Source organism: Alexandromys fortis, unplaced genomic scaffold (assembly GCF_014885135.2).
Source record: "Alexandromys fortis isolate MF-2015 unplaced genomic scaffold, M_Fortis_MF-2015_v1.1 scaffold_213, whole genome shotgun sequence".
Taxonomy (NCBI): Eukaryota; Metazoa; Chordata; class Mammalia; order Rodentia; family Cricetidae; genus Alexandromys; species Alexandromys fortis.
The window spans coordinates 1,454,489-1,474,949 of NW_026068093.1; the positions used below are offsets into that span (position 1 = coordinate 1,454,489).

Consider the following 20,461-nt stretch of genomic DNA (forward strand, 5'->3'; position numbering starts at 1 on the left):
GGAATCATCCTAAGAGTTGTGCCTATGGGAACAAATGTGCAGCTGTATTCAGAAGCTGAGATGTGAACAAAATAGAAGATCCAGAAGCACCTACTTTATACCTGTGCAGCCTGGGTTCAGCTCAGTGTCAGCACAGTATAGTGAAGGGAAGGTTTTACTGATCAGTAGTGCCAGGTCAAGTGTGAAGCCTATATAGGAAGAAAGTGGGGTTTGATCCCTGCTTTGCACTATACATAAAAATGAACCCCATGTGACTCATAGACCTAAGGTAAACCATTAATACACCAAGAATTTGGCAGAATAATAATTTCATAGCCTTAGGGGAGCCAAAGGTTTCTTAAGCTAGGCATAAAAAGCATGATCTGGCATGGTGGTGCATGCCTTTAATCCCAGCCTGGGAGCCAGAGGCAGGCAGATCCCCAGGAAACCTCATCTTGAAAAACCAAGAAAGCAAAGACTTACAAGCTGGACTATCTGTTGCTGTGATAAAATACCATAACCAAGATAACATATAAAATAAAGGGTTTATTTGATGTGTGTGTGTGAGTGAGCACACACACACTCACACACACACACAGTAGTTGATAAGCTATTCTTGTAGCAGATTTACATTTTTGCATGTATAAATTATGAATATAATTTTTGTTTTGTCTGCTGTGAAGTTAGAAAATAGTTTCTTCTTAATGCAAAGAAATGAATGAATGAAATGAGTAATTACATCCAAAAAGTTATTTAACATCACTAGAAATAGCCATAAAAAACAAACAAATAAGTAAGTGGCTCTGTAATGAGAGAAGAACCCTTCTAAGTTTTTATCACTAGGATATAAAGTGAGGAGCTTTTGCCTCTCAGAATTGAAAGTGAGAAAGGACATGGTAATTTCGAGTGAAAGGAAGGTTTAGACTGGATTAAGCAGGGTAATTACAGTTACACATAGTGACTAGACATTTAATGGTGCCTGGTGCCTATGTGCTTTGAAATGCATAAAATTACGTATCTTTTAAATTTTGCTTTTAGTAACTAATAATTATGTCTTGTTAATTAAGAGAAAATAGAACAATCCATAAATGGCTGAATGTGGTGAAGCCTGCCTATAATCCTATCCCTTTGTGAGACTGAGGTAGGAGGATCCAGAATTCTAGGCCAGACTTTGCTCCATAGCAAGTTGGATTTGAGACCAGCTTGGATTAAGTGAGACCTTGTATCAGAAACAATAACATGAGAAAAGGGGTACAGATAACTAAAAGGATGGAGGAAGGGAGGATAAAGATGAATCAGTCCACAAACAAGCATAAAAATTTGCAAAAATTCTGTAGTCAAACCTACATGTAGGCCTGTTGAGATCTGGAGGAGCCAGAGCCTTCAGTGGGGATCATAGAGTGCTCACTGCACCACAGAGTAGAGTAAGACTAGGGCTCCAGGACAGCCATAAGTACCAGGGAAGTGTTTGAAAGTGCTTGGAACAAGCTTATATGACCTGGAGTCTCATTTCTTCTTTGGAAACAGTTGTTCTGCTTGGAAAGGGTATCCTGGTGCCTGAGGTTACCTTGTGGAGCCTACTGGTGCAGTGCTTTGGTTGCAACCATCCACCACGAGTCATATGCCAGCACCTATGTCATGGCCCCTGCCTAGGCTTGCAGGAAGCTGTGTATGTACTGTGGGCCGAGGGTTGTATGGAAGCAAGTAGAAGTGTATCCAGTATTTTGTCTGTGCATTTAAAAAGTAACCTAAAACTTAAATGAGAAAGACATCTGTCATGGAAAACTTAGAGTTTTCTTTTAAGCATGAAGAAATTCACAGTCCTATCATCCAAAGGAAACCTCTGCTTCGTTTCTCTCCAGACACTTTTAAGCCAGGTTTCCAGGTTTTTGTTATTGTTTTGTTTTTGTTGTTCTTCTTCTTGACACCTCTGAAAACAAATACAAATGTCAGGAATAATCTTGGAAAATGATTTCCAAGGTCCAGAAGTCATCACTGGGGACATTGTCATTCAGCTCTAAACTATAACCCTCTTGTGCCTCTTTGGCTTCTTTCTTTTAAAATTTGTACCTGGTTTTACTTAACTGAATTTTGTCCTTTTCAATTTTTTTCATTTCCTTGTATTCTTCAGTCTTGCAATTTTTGGGTGATGGTGCTGATAGAGGGTTTTGGACATGCACAAAAGCCAGCTGACAGAATATTATAAAAAAAATTTTTGTTGCTTCTTCAACCCTCAAGCGTGGCCTGTTTGCCCCGTTTCTACCCCAGCCATCCTCACCCACCCCCACCCTAGCTCTTGTTGCTCACCCTCTGAGTCTGTAACCACTATCAAGGAAGGATCCTTCCCCACCCCTGAACTTTACTGTCTTGGCATTGAGGAAGCATCAAATGTGTGTGCTCATTGCTGTCCCAGGCCCGACCGGCTGACCCAGGCTTTCCCCACTCACTCTGGAGATGCCTGGAAATTCCCAGACATTGCCTGTGCCAGCCTCACATGTTCAACCCCTCATTCTCCTTCCTGTTAATGAAGGAGGCCATTGCTCAAGTCATTTGGAAAGGGAAAAGTGGAATTTACTACCTGGGTGTTCCTCTTCCATGCAGTTCGTATAAATTTAAACTGAGATTCCTAAGAATTAGATTGAACATGACAAAAATTGCAGTGTGGGCAGTTTCGCTGAGTACTTGCAGATTGATAGAGCTCTTTGTAACAATGAAGGGGAATGTTCTTTAAGCTGCCTAGTTCCAGAAGGTGAGCTCACCAGTTAAGGAGTTTGTAAAGGTTCACTTTAACCCTTTGATGGGTAGCAAAGAAAGAGAGAGAGACAGAGAGAGAGACAGAGAGAGACAGAGAGACAGAGAGAGAAAAAAGTTTTAAAAAATGCACAAACTCTTCCAAAACTGGCACACCTGAGAAGTTGTGCCAGACAACACCCTCCTCAAACACACAAACCTTGTGTTGCATTCAGATTTGTGTGTCCTGGAATTTTTCGTTGGTTCAACTCCTTCTGAGTTTAAGAAATATCCTCAAATCCTCAGCACGTCATGACCGTGGAGTGCTGCCATGGCCTGCCATCTCGGTGGTCAACTTTTGTGTGAGGAGATTACATAACAAAATACCACACGGAACTGGAAGTCGTCAGAGTTTGAACTGTCCTTCTTACCTAGCAACTCCGTCAGTGTTTCCACCAAAGTCAGCGGGACTTTGCTTGTCCCAGCTAAAAGAGGGAGTTTATTGTGTGGCCGCAGGTGATATAAATACAATTGTTTTTCAGATGTTTACTCTGTCTCAAAACTTAAGAAGAACCAACCCAGGCCAGGGCCTGCATCCTGGCTGGATGAGCTTCCCAAAGTGAAACCCTTACTGCTGACTGTGTTCTCTCAGCCCCTTCAGTCAGCTTAGCAAGCTGAGCTCTTGAACTAGATTTCTTTCTTATAGGTTGGAAACACTGGCCATGGGGTCAAGAGGGTAATCCCCAAGAGCAGTATGTTCCCATCCCAGGTTGGATGGGAGCCCACTGAAGCCTGGCATCTGCTGTGTTGGGGAGAAGGGAGGCCTGTAGGTGTTGCTTGCTTTCATCTGCCTGTGCTCACTCCACAAACTACTCACCAAGCAGTTCATTTCTTTGCCTGTCAACACTATTCTTCAGAGACCAATCCCTTCTTTGGGGTTACTGTTTACAGTCAGGTATCACCATAAACCTCAACAATAAACCTATGCTATGCAGAATGAGGCCAGCAGCCAAATCAGAATGTGAACCTGGTATTCTCAGTTTGTCTCTTCCCATCTTGGATGAAATAAAATCTACATGCTTCATCCTGATCCAGCAGTCCCAGCGACTTCACTAGGCTCCTACTTCCTATCCTTTCTTCCTCCCTGCCTTCTTATTCCTTAGGCTCCTCAAGCTCGACTTACCCCAGCCCTCTGCTCTGGATATGCCCTGCAGCTGTCATTTGACATCATTCTACCTTGTAGGCTTCAGTGTATTGCTCAGAGTCCACCGTAACTAAACTTGAGACATGACAAGCATTCTCTCCCATATTGGTACTTTATTCAAAGTCTCTTCTATTATCTAAGTAGAGTTCTTAATATTGTTATTTATTTACTTGATGCCATTCTCTCTTCACTAGAATACAAGCTCCATAGAAAGGACCTTGTCTGTCTCCTTTATGAATATGACCTAGCCCCTGGGAACATATTTGACACATCCATGGTAGGAGCTTTACTGGCATTTGTCAAATGGCTGAATGAGTGGTGATGGTTGTCAAGAACATGTTTGGAAAAGAGTGTTAGGATTGTGAGATAATTCAAAACCAAGCTGTGTGGTGGTGTCTCACCTGAAGAAGAGCTCCAGAAGCCTCATGTTACTGGCAGAAGTCACAACTGTTGCTACCCTATGCCAACCCTGTTCCACTTTGTCTTAGCTAGATTCTTGTCCCCTAAGGACATGGGCTTGTTCTGAGCAGCCTGTAAGCAGGAACAAGTGTAGTAAATAAAAATTCTAGGGAGATGTGTGTTGGCTTTGAAAAAGGGAAAAAACACACATACTTGCCATTTTTATCAAAGAATGAAGTAGATTACACTGGGAAGTTCTGACTTTGAAGTCAGGGGGGAGGGGTAATGAGAAGCTCTAGGAGGGTAAAAAAGGGGTGATGCTGGAACTTGACCATCAGGACAGTCCTGCCATAGAAAGCCCTCTCTTATCCCGGATGGGGTGTAAGGAACATTAGGAGCTGCCAGGAACAGGTGAGGAAGTGTTCTCTCTCTCTCTCTCTCTCTCTCTCTCTCTCTCTCTCTCTCTCTCACTCACTCACTCACACACCCACCCATAGGAGGGTTTGTGGGGAATGAGGACAGTGCAGAGTAGCTGGAGTTCCAGGCTTAGGAGCTGGGAGTTGCGGCAGGAGACCCATCACAGTGGGGATGCAGGAAGCATTGAAGAAGGCAGGGCCAAGAAGGTTAAAAGTGCCTGGGATAGACAGGTATAGGAGTAACTTTGTTGGTTTCAAATTAATTGCCATGTACTGAGAGGACTGGAAAAGTCAGAGTAGCAGGACTCCAGGCCTGTATTTTGAAAAGAGTACTATCTTCTGTGTGGAGGATGGGTTTGTGCAATGGCAGGGAGCAATGAGGAGCTTAGAAGGTCTTTCTTAAAGGAAATGATGGTCAGACTAGTAAAGTGGGGGATGGCTGGGGAAGAGGTCTGGGTAGAGTAAAGAAGTTTGGAAAGTAGAGTGCAGTGTGACTGTTTAGCAAAGGCCTGAGTGGGTCCTAGATTTCCTCTGGTCCTCTACATGAAGGTGCTTTTGTTGCTTTAGTTGGGGAATAACCCCGCTTCCTGGAACAGGAACAGGAAATGGATTTGCTATGAAGGATTCATGCGAGGTACCTTTGGAGCAACTAAATGGCACTTACTAGTAGGCTTGTGTTAACCTGAGTTCAGAGAGGTCTAAAGCACAGAGTCAAGAGACTAAAGCCCAGAAGTGAGTATGCTGGACAGTGCAGGAAAAGCAGACTTAGCAGAGAAGTTAGCTTGGCAAAACTCCGAGGCCTGACCCAAAGGCGTGGATGGGACAAGCAGAGAAGGAAAAGTCTTCAGGATTCAGTGGCATAGCTCATTAGTAACCCAAACAGTGCATGGCTCTATTCGGGCAGCTGGAACAAAGTACGATAGTAACTTACTTCTCACAGTTCTAGAGACTGGGGAGGTCAAGATAAAGGCACTGACAGCCCAACTGTCTAGTGAGGGCCCACTTTCTAGTGTCTTTGTTTTGTATGGTGGAAGGGACAGGGGCACTGTTTCAGAAACTGTTAGGTTGTTTGGTTGGTTTTTTGTTTTGTTTTATTTTGTTTGTTTGTTTGTTCGAGGTCTTTTGGGGTTTTACTTTTTTCCAAAGATGGAATCTACAGCTTGGAGCTTTCCAAGTAAGGATTCTACCACTGATAGTATATTCTCAAATCCTAAGATCTCTTTTATGAAGACATTCATCTCATTGGTCTAGGCTCTGACCTCATGGCCTAATCACCTCCCAAAGGCCCCATCTTCCTTCTGATCACACTAGAGATTAGGCTTCAATATGTGCATTTGGAGAGGACACAAATACTCAGTTTATTACAGAACATATTGAGGTTTCTGTGAGGAATGTTCTGTTGGAGCTAGAAGACTCTGTCACCAAGGCCCAGACTCAGTAGTGTGCAGGCACACTCAAGCGACCCAGGTCTGGAAGGGCCTATTCTTACTGTAGCTAAGAGAAGACTGCCAATGCCTCCATCTCCACCACCCCTGCCTGGGCAGTCCTTTATGCTGGCCAAGCCTCTGGTAGTTAAGACAATCGCTCTGCTTCCAGCTAAAGCTGACTGTCAACTAGAGATTTAGAAAGGAACTGCCTGGGTTTCCAGGACTTACTCTTCTAATTAAAGAGAACTGGAGTTAATAGCTTAGTGGTTGTTCCATAATCAGGCCCTGCTACAAGTGGTTAAGAAGCTTGGCAGTGAGAACCAAAAGAGCCTTCAGGGACAGGGGTGTGGCTGTGAACAAGGCTAGGAAAAGGACTTCTGAATCCAAAGCTAAGAATGTGGCTTCCCTTGAGTCATGAATGATAGGGAGGGTTTTTGAGCTGTGGCCCATTGAGACAGAAAATTAGGTTGTTTCATCTTGTCCTGGAAGTGACTGTGGGTGGGGGTTATAGATGGAGGAGTGAAAGGAACAAAAGCTCAGGAGTCAAGCTGACTTGGAATTGGGGTTTATCATATCCTGACTGGGCTACATTGGACTGTAATTTGCAGCCTCCCCTAACCTCAGGTGTTTTATCCATGTAATCTGTAGGGCATGATTGTTGTCAATGTTAGATTATACTCAGAGGCCCTGGCACAGAGATAAATTTTAAAAGAAAGTTATTTCTGCAATTGTGATTAGCATTTGAGGGGACAGGATTGAACCCAGGGCTTTGTGCAGGATGGGCAAGTAATGTATCATTGAGACACATCCCCAGCCCTGATTATAATTTTTATGAACATCATTGCCAATATTATGTCCATGTAGTTGTCATAGATTACAAAACACTTTCCTACTTTCCCATCAATTACACTTCAACACACTCCCATATGCTTTTGTCCTCTGTCATATCAGTGTATCTGCTAGGTACATTAGGCCCAGTCCTCCTTAAAAGGGGGAATTTCCATGTATTTATGCCTGTGTCAACCAGAGGCTTCATTCTATATATCATGGGTTTATGCAAGAATGTACTTTATTGAGGGTAGAGAGACAGTTCAGCAATTAAGAGTCCTGAAATGTTATTTCAGGACTCACTCGGGCAGCTCACAACTGCTTTATCCCTACCCTGGGAGACCTCACATCCTCTTGTGGACTCCATAAGGACTCATATATACATACTCATATTCACTCTCTCTTCCTTTCTCTAAAAAGAACTGCAACAATGTCTTTGGAAAAGAGAAAACCCTTTCTCATAAGTGAGGCTCTTGAGAACAGAGCAAATGACCACCTTGAGGATAGCCCCACCCTTAAGAATATGGCCAGGACACTGTCAAGAAGTGGTTGCTCCAGCTGAAAAACTGGATTTGAAAGGGTGGTTTCTAAGCCCTGGCTCTAGTCTATTAGTATTTCACATGAGTGAAAACGTTCTGATATTCTCCTCAGGTCATTCAAAGGAATGTATGTATTCCTCTGAGCTTTGCAGTCTCTGTACAAAGTGGAACAGGCATGAATGGCTTTTGGGAATTCCTTTTTCCTGATTTCACTGCTCCTTAAAGTTCATGGAAGTCCCCTTTGCCCTAGTATATAGAAAACTATATTTTTTCATTTTTGAGGAATATTTTATATTCTTTTTATAATTAATTTATGTATTTGTATTTAATGTGCATTCGTGTTTTGCCTGCATGTATGTCTGTGTGAGGCTGTCAGATCTCCTGAAACACGAGTTACAGACAGTTGTGAACTGCTATGTAGGTGCTGGGAATTGAACCCATGTCCTCTGGAAGAGCAGCCAGTGTTCTTAACCACTGAGACATCTCTCCAATCCCATTATATTCTTTTAATAGACATTAAGAGAGAGCATTTTTAAAAACATTGTACTAGTCCTCAATGTCCTGATATCACAACTGACCTTTTGAGGTGCGTATTTTCTTTCATAGAATAAAAGTTCCAGTGCCACTGTCTCAAGAGTTCTGCAAGTTCACATTATGAAAATATATGTAATAAAATATTTATTTAGGGTTTTCATAAAAAATGTCCAAAGTAGAGAATAAGAGAGTGTCTTTTGCTGGGTTGAGAGGCTCTGCAGGAAATTCAGAATGAAATTCAAGTCCCTCAAATATATTTAGATTGGCCTCCACCGTGTTTTATCTCCTGTAATGAACTCTTTGTCAGTTTGTCAATTTTCACTAAGTTCAGAAAGTTCATGTATAGTAACACAGATCCCAAGTTTAAAATTATGGTTTATATCATGATGTAATAGTCATCTCTCTTTTCCTTTAGTCAATATTTACCTGTGAGGCCGACATATTATAATCCTGACTTCAAAAGAAGACCCTTTATTTTACCTTCTTCAAGTGTTGGTTTTAAATGTTTAAAATATCAGAATTTAGAAGCTGAGCCATCCAAGACTCTTGCCTGTGGTTGCTTGGAGTAAAGTTCCTAGAGCATCAGGCAGAACAGGCGTGTGCAATTCACCAAGTGACCCAGTAGCATAGCTGTGTGCCTATCAGAGTGACTCTGCTCGACTTGGAGCCAGCTTGATTTCTCCCAGCTCCCAGCCAGCCTTTCCCCTATGGAAGATAAAGGCAATCCCCTATGGAAGATAAACCCATTACGTCACCCCATAGCAGCCACTGGGCTGCCTTGGACTTGGCTTCACCTTTGTAAATGTTCCTACAAGGTTGTGAAAGAAACAACAAAACAAAACAAAAAATCAAAGAACACTTCGTGGGAGGATCTCTGTGTATCAGAACGACTGAAGAATAAATTCTATGCCTTGTCTGAACTCTTCAAGTACCCCATTTTTAAAAACTGAGGGAAGAGTTATCCCTTAGGAAGTAGGTATAAGAAATAGATAAGAGTCATAAGTGTTCCATATAAAATATCTGATGGACAGTGAGATGGTTCAGTGGGGGAAAGACTCCTATCTATAACTCTGATGATCTGAGTTCAAACCCCAGGGTTCACATAATGAGTGGAAAAACTGATTCCCTCAAGTTTTCCTCTAACATACAGATGTACATCATGGTGTGCTCACCCCACACACCCATGCATAGAAAACTCATAAATAAGAACATAATTTTAAACCATTAAGACTGTCTAATGCCCTAGGACTGGTCACACAGGTCACCAAAGGAGCAAATGGGGATGTGTTAATAAGCTCCTTGATTTTAGATGAAATTCTCAGCAAGTCAGAACGGAAAGAGTATTCATTAGCTCAGGAATGGCCAAGTAGACAAATAAACTGGGTTCATCCCCATCTTGATCCTGGAGTTCAAACGAGGTCACCCTGGATTTTCCCATATTTCTTAGACTTGTTATTTTCTATTGTGAATGAAGGTGGTTCCTGATAACTACAGGCTTATGTTGTCTCCATTTCTGGGTTCAGAAGAGAGACCCTCTTGGACGAAGTCCATGTTGGCCCTGAAAACAGGCTCAGAAACCTTTTGTTTGGGTCATATGCCTATGCCAAGAATAGTCACTGTCAGCAAGGATGGAATGTAGTGGAATTACATCAGGTGCATGATCAGTTTAAGCACCTTCAACCCTATGCTTGTATCTTGAGTGTATCTTTCTCCACACTAAATGCTTGTTTTATACATATTTTCTTTAGATGTTGTCCATTTTGTGTATTTCCATAAATGCATATATAAGTACATCCATGTATGTATTACGTGTGTGTATATCCACATGTGTGTATATTTATATTCATATGGCATACCATATTTGAAAGTTTATTAACAGGGCATTCAAGAGTAAATCTTAAGTTTATAAAATACTTCTCCTGTGGCCCTAAGGGTCAGTTCCACCAGCCTGGGTACTACCTCTTTGGTGCACCTTGTAGTGATTGAGCTATTGGAAGAAAGGAAGGACAGGAGAAAGAAACAAAATATTGATTCTACTCAATAAATATTGAGTTCCCACTATGCACTGGCACTCTTGTAGGCACTGAGCATGAACAGTCAAGAAAGGCCCTGTTTGCGGTGTTTACTCAGTAATCTTCAGAAAGGTAGTGAAAATATACTATGATACTTGGCAAGGATGAGTGTTCTTGGGACACACAACAATAAGTATCTGAAGAAGGACACTTAGAAGAAATCCCACACTAGTTCAGAATTGAATATAATAGAGGATTATTTATTTAGGGGTAGACTCACAGATCACAATACTCTGCTCAAACAGGGAATAGTAATCAATGTCGCAGCCGGAAGAAAGAGAGCACAGACTCACATGTTACATCAGCATTTATAGTATGTAAGGTTCCACCCAAGTGGGTGGGTAACTTAAAGGCTATTGGCTACAGGAATTCCTACAGCACCTACCCCTTTTGTTTAAATAAGAGAGTTCTAAGCATAATACATACAATAAGAAAAAAATGTGTTAAACAAGAAACGTGATAAATGTTTTAATAATTATCTAATAAGTTTAAGTCTTGTATAAGAATTAACTTGGCCAAGTTATGAGAGGAAAGTAACTACAACTATCTAGTCTTCAACCCCATCAAAGATCTGGAAAGGGAAATAATATTACTTAAGGAAGCAGGAAGTGTAATCAAGCAACTTCCAAAATGTGCAACAAATGACAGAGACAACTGGCTACCTGGGCAATCACCCAAAGTTTCATTTTCAATATTGGAGCAACCAACTTTGGCTAAGGCCTAGAGTAACTGACAGACCATTTTCAGAGGCAAAAAAAAATTTTTTTTCAAAACTGTCTTACCCTGTCTTAGCAAGATTTAACAGTCTTTTTTCTTATATCCTGCTTGTCCTGTCCAGACATTGTGCATTTTGTCAGTGGTTGATGTATGGACAGTTCTTTGCCCAAAGGCCAGTTTTGCAAAGCTGAAGAATACAAGCTCCAAGTGGAGTGTCTTTGGTGTTCAACATTCTCTCAGGAATAGATTGGTGCTGCCAGGAGCAATAGTGTCTCACATCAACAGAACCCTAAGTTATTTAAATGCCATATTTTACAGCTCTTTAGAGTGGTTGAAGATTACCTATCTATGCAGAATACAATCTCTCTGTATTTAAAGAACCTGATTAGTCTAACTATAAGTATAACAAACATGGATGACTATTGACCTATAATTCTTAATACCTATATAACTTAAAGACTAAGACTTCATATTAAAATATTAAATAGTCTTTAAATAACTGTACAACAAATGAGGAAAGTGATCTCAAAATGTAAACAATGTATAAGTATCTTGATCAGAGGTGGAAATGTATTTTTGCAATATGATAAATTATCCTAAAATTGTGTCAATATACAAAATGTCTTAAGCAGAGGTAGGAGCATGCATGCATACAATATGACAAAATAACTTTGCCTAGGTATACAAATATTGTAGATGAAAATAGGAACATATTCAATATAATTTAAGTTTGTATCAATATGCAAGATTCTATACCAATGTAAATAAAAGCTCACAAGTATTCAGTCCATTATTCACTATTAATATTAGTGTGAGTAAGCTCACACTAATCTATTATCCCATCCAAGTATCAATAGATACACAGTAGGTATTTAAGCAGGCAAATAAAGAGAGGACAGAAGAACTTCTTCTTGCTTGGAGATTCTCTTTAAGTAGACCAATTTTAGGTAAAGAGATTGCTGATTGCAGATCCTGCTGAGATAGCCCAAGCATAGCAAAAAGAACCAGCCAGACAAGTTTCTGAATGGAATAAGGTAAGATGGATGCATTCAGATTAGAAAGGTTGTTATGGCAACTGCATCCACACTATGTGAAAGATCCTGCAAGCCTACCGATGTAGGTTGCGGTGAGACTATGCATGGCCATAAACAGTGAGCTCAGAAGTAACATCACCAAATGCATGCTTTAAAGCATAACAGCAGAAGGGTAGAGGGCTAGGAAAGTGGATACAGGGGCCAGATGGGCAGGTCAGACATAGGACTGACTGAGGGCTTTGGTCAATGGATGTAGATGAAAGGCCACGCTTCCAGAAACAGTGCCTTGCAGGTTTAGGGAGCCAACTCATTTCTTGTAACCTTAAAGGACTAACTTATTACCCACTAGACCTGTCTTTTATAAATATAGTGATGGGTTTACCCAAAGATAAGACACCTTTAGAGATGGAAATAGTTTGTGGAGATGGCGCTCTCATTTGTTCACAGTAAAAACCACTTCATCTGTCTGGTATAGGATGAGGAAAATGACAGCAGTACTAGTCACAGGAACTACAAGTAGCTGCCAAGAAAGACTAGAACAGTGAGTGGCCAATGCTTCGGGGCCTGAGTCTGTGAGAGTGACAGGTACCCTTGGAAAGGATCCCAGGAGGGATTCTGCTAACCTTCCAACCAGGCTAATGCTTCTTCTTATCCACTTACAGGCACCTTTGAAGTGGGTGTCCACATCGCTGACGTGAGTCACTTCATTCCTGAGGGATCCTCTCTGGATAAGGTGGCCGCTGAGAGAGCCACAAGTGTCTACTTGGTTCAGAAGGTACAAATCAGCTTTGAGTGTCCTAGATTTTACGAAGTGTTCCCACTTAGTATTCTTTATTTATTTTTAATTTGTGAAGAACATGTCTTTTCTGAATCTCTTCCCAGATCTAGTAAGGGCTAAAATACAGGTTTGGCACTGGGAACATGCTTGCCCTCTGTTACTGCACATGTTTTTAAAAGAAGCCAAAGCTTTCGTCTCAAACCTCCTCTTCTGAGTAGCCTTGTCACATCCTTCCAACAGTGGTCAGTTTTCAAACTATTACTCCAAAGAAAGGCCTAAGAAACAGCTGGGTTTGTAGTTTAGATAACAACACATCTAATCTTTTGTGTTGTGTCCACTCTCACACAATAGATACCAAGTGGAATGACAGTTCACTATGTACAATAGGCCTTAGAGAAACATTTTCAACCCTTGTTCTAAATACCTGTACCAAACCTGTCCTGGTCTGCACTATACAGGTAGCCCACAAAATCCCCAAGATGTCCCTCACCTTAGCTATAAAAGGAAGAAATCATATCCCTTCTTGGGGCCAGGAGATGACTCAATAAGTAAAATATTTGCCATGCAAGTGTAAGGACCTGAGTTTGAATCCTCAGCACTCACATAAAAGCTGGGTATGATGATATGCATTTGTAATATTAGCACAAGTGGGGGTTGGGGGAGACAGATCCCCAGAACTCACTGCTCAGCAGATCTAGCCAATCAGTGATTTTTGGGTTCAGTGAAAAGTTCTATCTCAAAAAACAAGGTGGAGAGTGGTGATGATGGAGGAGTATGCCCAGTGTTGGCTTCTGGTCTTTACACATTTGTGCATACACACACGCAGGGAGAGAGAGAGAGAGAGAGAGAGAGAGAGAGAGAGAGAGAGAGAGAGAGAGAGAGAGAGAGAGNAGGAAGAGAGAGAGAGAGAGAGAGAGAGAGAGAGAGAGAGGAGAGAGAGAGAGAGGAAGAAGGAGGAGGAGGAGGAGGAGGAGGAGAAGGAGAGAGAGGAGAGAGAAGCAGAGGGAAAAAGGAAATAAATACATCCATTCATTCTATGTAGGCTGGTACATGCCTACAAGTATCTATGAGAATCCATCCCTTTAACAAGTATTTTCTAAGCATCAGGTATCTATAGGCATTATGGTAGGCCCTGAAGACAGCTGTAAATATTAAAACATGCATAACTTGTCTCTATCTTCCACTGTAGGTCATAGATTCTTCTAGCCTTTTTGTTCTCTGATGGTGTGCTCCGATGCTCATTTTGACTCATCTTATTTGGGGCTGTGTCTAAATTTACTTCCTGTCTGGCTCCAATGAACTCAATAGCTTGAACCTTTCCTCCCCAATCCCATGCTCTAAAACATGACTTTTGGTATTTGATCATTGACTGTATCAAGGTAAAATATCTGCCCCCACTCCTGCCAACCCATTCCAAGACATTCTGGGAACTGGGTATTGTTTGTATGGCCCCAAGCAGTGTCCAGAGACTAGCCAGGTTCCATATTTACTCTATTCTGAGAATTTCCAAACACTATCACCAGGGAAGGGGTATAGCTTCCTAGTCTCTCTCTCTACTACAAACTGCCTGTGTGCCTTCACTGTTGGCAGAAGGAACACCAAGTTATGAATTATGCCTCACAAACAGTGTGGCCTCATAGTGCAGCTGCTGCCTCTTCGGATCCCTGTTTATTTTAGGTAGAAGCTGCAAAGGACCAAGAAAGAGGTCTTCCAGGGTCTAGGTTTTCATGTAGCTTTGGGCAGAAGCATTTTTATACGGTTTATTAAACAACCTTCCCTTTCTCTTAATTCTTGTTGGCTTCTCTTGCTCCCTCCACAATTTAACAAACAAGACCTTGAAAACATATGTATTCCTGGCTCCCTGAACTTCTACTTCCTGATGCTCCCCAGAAAGGTTTTGTGCTTTGGTGCTATGTTCTCTAGATGCTATTAAGGCAGACCACAAAGGCATACACAGTGACAAACAAGAGAGACTCTGTATCAAGCAAGTTGGAAGGTGAGGACCACCTTAAGGTTATCCCCGACATCCACACATTGAGCATGCCATGTGCCTGTCTGCACTCACACAGTGCACACCTGTGTGTGCATTCACTTCTGGGGCAGTGACCTTTGTTCAATTTTGTCTCTTTTTTGGTACCTATACTATATATCTTGAAGGGAAAAAACTCATTAAACTCCAAAGCCGCCTTCTTAACTTAAACCTCTGAGAATGCAGTTTTGATACTTGTACACTTGCTCCACTTAACCTCAAGCTGAAGGTGCCCCATGTGTACTTCCTGCCTGACAGTGATATTGCCAAACCCACCTTTTCCCTGGTCCAGACTTGGAAGAAGAAGATAAGCTTCCAGATCTCTTGTAGCAACAAAACTTCTAGTGTTGTGATGGAAAGCTCAATCTTTGAAGTAATCTGTTAAAAGCTGTGTCAAGTAAGTAAGTGTGAAAAACTCTCCATTTACAATAGTCTACTGCTGCCTTTTGGTCTGATGAGTTGAAAACTTAGATGCCATTAGAGCCCCTTCCTCCAAGCAGGTGGTTTTCTCTTATCTTGAAGCTGGATTCTCCTTTTATAACCAGAAAATATGTTTCAAAATTAGAAACAAAAGAATAAAATCGAATTAATAACTGAGTGTTTCACTTTCTGTTCCCTTTACTTTGATTTTGTGACTGTCACAGTTTGAGAATCTCTTTGGGAGTGCTTATTGGGGCTCTGCTGCTAAACTCTGAGGGTGGAAAGCTGGTGGAAGAAGGGCTGTGAGCCTCCACTGCCCAGCCCTGCCTCCAACTTGGCAGGAGCTCGAGGCACCGACCCGCAACCTTGGACAGCAGGAGCTGTGCATTCTGATGCTTTTGAACCGCTGCTCTGACCTTTCTTCCTTCTCGGTTTTGTTTCTTAAAGGACTGTGTCCAGGAACTTTTCTGCTGTTTTCACTTTACTTTGCCTATAAAGGTCTTCTTAAAAGCTGGATGAGCTGCCTTTCCCTTGTGCATATTCTCTGCTCTCCCATTTGGCCAAATCAGTTTTTCCCAACTCTGTCACTCCAGGGAAGGGGGCTGGGCATTCCGGTTGATTTCCCATCTATAGGAAATGTGGCTCTGACTTCTTTTCATTAGGATGCTGACTTATAGGTGACTGATGGTTAGAGTTACAATCTAAGTTTGGTTTGGGGAACGATCCCAGAGAGTAGAACAATATGCAGTGGAGCCAATCCTGGTTCCAGATCCTAGCTCACTAGCTTTACATGAAATTCTTCTTGTTGAGATTTGACTCACAGTATAATGATTCAGTGACTCTTGCTAACAAGGAAACATAGTAAAGAGAAAGATAAATTTAAATAGTATTTGTTTAAATTTTAAAAATGCACCCTTTCTTTTTGACAAAGATGTTTCTGTTAGGATGGGGACAACTGTATATCTGTACTTGAACCTATTCAGAGGCTATGACATCTGCTCAGCTAATGTGTTCTCTGGAAAAGAAATACAATTTAATTTTAAGTTTTAAGGTAATTAGAAAGAAATAAATATGTGAATTAAGTTTTAAAAGTAAAAGAAAACCTAAACAGTTGAAACCTAAACCTAAACTTTCTGTCTGCTGGCCCAGCTATGCATGTTATTTTAGGTGTGAAGCAGCTAGAGTGAAAGCTCACCATAAATCTCGAGGATGTTTTATTGGTAGTGCTTTATAATAGAGATCAAAGATTGGGATTGGAACCCTGTCTTCATGTACAATCCAAGAGTTTTAAGATGTTCCTTTCTGACACCAGCAGATTGTTAGCGCTGCTGTTTTGTTAATGTCAAACTGGGTAGCAAAGAGTTGATCGAATTCTGGATCATGGAAGTGTTGATATGAAAAAGGAAACCCTTTAAGCAGAGATGTTGGCTCTCAAAACATATTGTGTATTTCCTTTAGGTTTTTTCATTCTGTGAGCAGGGAGCTAGCTGAGCATACCTTGGTGTGAAAATCTCCAGGCCTTCAGAAAAGGAGAAAATACCAACTTGCCATGCTGCAGATCTGGGGTGCACTGAGGGGATAAGAGGAGGGTGACCTGGGGAACTAGCTGGTAGCTTAGCTTAAGAAGACAGTGGAAACCCCATTACTTGTGCGTGTCTGGCCTGATGTCACTGCTCATCCTTCCTGTCCCCCTGCACCCAGATGATTGATTCTTCCCTCTGTGGCCCTTTCAACTGGTCACAGGGCTGTCCTGGCTCACCCACTGCTGAACTTGGCTAGCCTGCTTGCTGTGGCTTTAGCAGATGTTTCTGTTCTCTGAGGCTCATGTAAGATTTTATAGTCTTATTGGTACCCCCACCCAGCAGTATTGGGCAGTGGTGTATTGACCTAAATGGCCAGTTCCCTCAGCTCTCTCAAGCCCTGGTCCAGAATCTTAGAAAGTCAGGGTCCTGTCATCGCTCCTTTTTTTCCTACACCAGCCTTTAAGCTCTGTCAGGACAGCACTTTGGGCTTCTGTCTGAAATATTCCCTGGCTCTCTTCCTTTTCTGCTGCCAGTTCTATCATTCTTCACCACGTAGCAGTACTGACACAGGACTGCTGTGCCAGGTATCAGGATGCAAAGCTGAGAGAAATACTGGTCCTGCAGTCCTGGTTCTGGTCAGCACGTTTGCAGGCTGGAGAGATGGTTCAGCAGTTAAAAGTTCTTACTGTTCTCACAGAGGACCCAACTTTGGTTCCCAACACCTACCTGGCATCTCAAAACCACCTATAACTCTAGTTCCACAGGATGTAACCTTTCCTTGCCTCTGTGGTAGCGCACAGAAGCTCACACAGGCACACCCCCCCCCCCCACACACACACACACAGATGCACACATATGAACAGTAAATAAATAAAAGCTTTAGAGCCAGTGTGTTTGAGGAACAGCATGTAGTGTGGACTGGCTGAGGTATGAATTACAGGGATTACCAAGAGGGGAAATTGGAGAGAGGCCTGAAGTGGCAAACTAAGAAGCATGGGTTATGCTGGGTTTCAAGAACAGTTGAGTGACCTTCCTTCTAAGGATAAACTCACTTGAGCACTCTGGATAAAGGGGAATTAAGCCTGAATCGGGGCAACATTTCAGTGCCAGGATCCTTTCCACACCACTGTCCCTTGAAGCTTTGAGTAATTGCCCCCAGAGGCAGACCCTTGTTCACATACTCTCCAAAGGGTTTATCAGGGCTATAGGATCTAGCTGAATGTCACCCCTAGTTCCAGAGATCCCTATCATACAGCAAGAAGGAGGGAGAGGAAAAGGGTGGGGAAGTGGAGAATCTATTTCTCCAGGTATTGCTACTGCCTACATCAAGATAGATGCAGAGAGCTGATTCTCCTTAGTAGCTCTTTGTGTATATGACTTCCCATCAGTGACTGTAAGGACCCAACCCTGCTCTTACTATGTTTTGTTTTTGCTGTTGTAGACTTGTAGACTTATGTATAGCTCAGGGTCTTCCTGCCTCTGTCTCTATCACCATATCCAACCTATGGGTCTAGTCTTTAATGAAGGCTTCTTGGTCCAACCAAAAGTATCAGGGCCTCTTTCGTTCATAAAAGACCCAAATCCAGTTGCTGAATCCAGCTCATCCAGCTCATTGATTCCTGGGAAAAGGAAAGGCAATAGACCCTATTATAAATGGGACTCCTAAAACAGAGAATGTAGCAATTACTGGCAGATCACCTGCCTGAATAGGATTTCAGGTTATCACTAAATGAGGTGTAGTAAGAAAGATGCATGGCCTGGAGCACTTGCCTCATAATCATCAAGTGGTCAAGAGCACTTGCTGCATAATCATCACCAAACTTCAGAGATAACCCAGTACCCAGGTTAACACGACAGGTATTCTAACAGAGCACCTGTAACTCAAGCTCCAAGGGATCTGAGACCTTCTTCTGGCCTCTGCTCGTGCACAGATGAGATGCACACAGCTACAGCCACAAACACACACACACACACACACACACAAACACACACATCACTACCACCACCATCCATGCTAAACAAACAAATAAATAAACCTTAAAAGTAAGAAACATACACCGGAGAATGGATAAGGAAAATGTGGTACATTTACACAATGGAGTACTACACAGCAGAAAAAATAACGACATCTTGAATTTTGCAGGAAAATGGATGGAGCTAGAAAACATTATTTTGAGTGAGGTAACCCAGACACAGAAAGACAATTATTACGTTTACTCACTCATAGGTGGTTTTTAAACATAAAGCAAAGAAAAGCAGCCTACAAACCACAATCCCAAAGAACTTAGACAACAATGAGGACACTAAGAGAGACCTACATAAATCTAATCTACATGGGAAGTAGAAAAAGACAAGATCTTCTGAGTAAATTGGGAGCATGGGAACCTTAGCGGGGTTTACAGGGGAGAGGGGAGAAGCCGGGAGGGGAGCAGAGAAAAATGTAGAGCTCAATTAAAAATTAATTCAATCAATTAAAAAAGTAAAGAACATGCAGAAATCTGGAGAAAATAAGGGTGTTGATGTTTGCTTCAGCAACACACATATTAAAATTGGGATACAGAGATTAAAACTGCCATTAAATAAGGCTTACATGTAAATTCGAAAAGTTTCCCATATTTTAAAAAATAAAAAACTTCAGAAGTAAACTTTGTTTTTCTGTTTTCCATTATTACCTTGAAATACCTGAAGCTATGTATGAGGTTTATTAAGTTCAATTTTATGTCTTGGGTTTTTGTTTGTTTGATAGTTGATTGGTTGATTTGGTTTGATTTTTATTGTTATTTGTTTGTTTGGTTAGTTTTGAGACAAGGTATCATGTAGCCCAGGCTGACTTTAAACTCTCCAAGCTGAGAATGCCCTTGAACCCCTGATCTTGCCTCTACCTCCCAAGGCTGGGATTAAAGGTACATGCCGAATTTTGAAGCCTGCAAGTCCCAGCAGCCTAGGACCATCTCTAGTGAGGTGCCCTCTTTGTACCACCTCAAGGCAGGTGTATCGTATTGGTGGGAGCTATGAAAAAAAAAGATCATGTGGTAGGATGGGAAACTAGAATGAAAGGAGGAGCCAGATCCATAAACCATTTTGAGAAACTTCAAGTGAAGAGACAGAGGGTGTGACTATGGGAAGGAATAGAGTCTGGAGTTAAGGGCTATTCTACCCTTGTGCTCTGACCGTGGAGAACCAAACCAGCTGAGTGGGGAGTTCACTTAGCAAGAGCTACAAGCAGTTTGACCAGGCTTAAGACAAGGGACACAGCACCCCTGAAAAGTTAATGAAATTGGCTCAAAAGGATGGTTGATTGAAAATACTAGAAAGGGCATGAGTTTATAATCCCTATGTAGAAGAGTTGGGTTTTTCTATTGAGAAAGAGTAAGAAGGTAGTGGGATAAATTGGAGGTGAGCCTTAATGAGTGTGAAGACTCCGCACAGCTCAGCACATTTCCTGTCACCATCAGTGTTCAGATAGTAGAGTGCCCAGAATAAAGAAGGCAGACTCTGAGGCAGTTGGGACAGTGGATTCGGGTAGCTGGGAACTGTGGTGGAGTTCCATGCTATATAGGGAGTGTGATGAATGCAGGCCTGGAGAGAAATACCAGGGCCCAAGGAGCATGGGCACTAGCCCTGTGCTATTGGCAGCAGGAGTTTCTCTACAAAGAAATCTTTCCTGGTTATCCTTGGTGCTCTGCACATCACTCTGACCCATAGTTTCTCCCGATGCTGGGACAGACCTCATATAGCTCACATGCTGCATAGAATCAGGGTACCACTCTCCCTGGGCAGGCATATGAGAAAGTGGCTTTTAAGAGGCCCCACTTCAACATCCCTCTTTCAC

At 42.0% G+C, this 20,461-nt stretch overlaps 1 protein-coding gene across 4 annotated transcripts in view; it reads left to right on the forward strand.

Moving 5' to 3' along the window:
• The window catches only part of Dis3l2 (DIS3 like 3'-5' exoribonuclease 2), a 346,237-nt gene that overhangs the window by 242,230 nt on the left and 83,546 nt on the right, over positions 1-20,461 (forward strand). For all 4 annotated transcript variants that reach the window (XM_050123104.1, XM_050123107.1, XM_050123105.1 and 1 more), the window contains one exon: positions 12,542-12,654. In XM_050123104.1, coding sequence (XP_049979061.1) covers positions 12,542-12,654 — 113 coding nt within the window. The remainder of the gene's footprint in view (positions 1-12,541; positions 12,655-20,461) is intronic.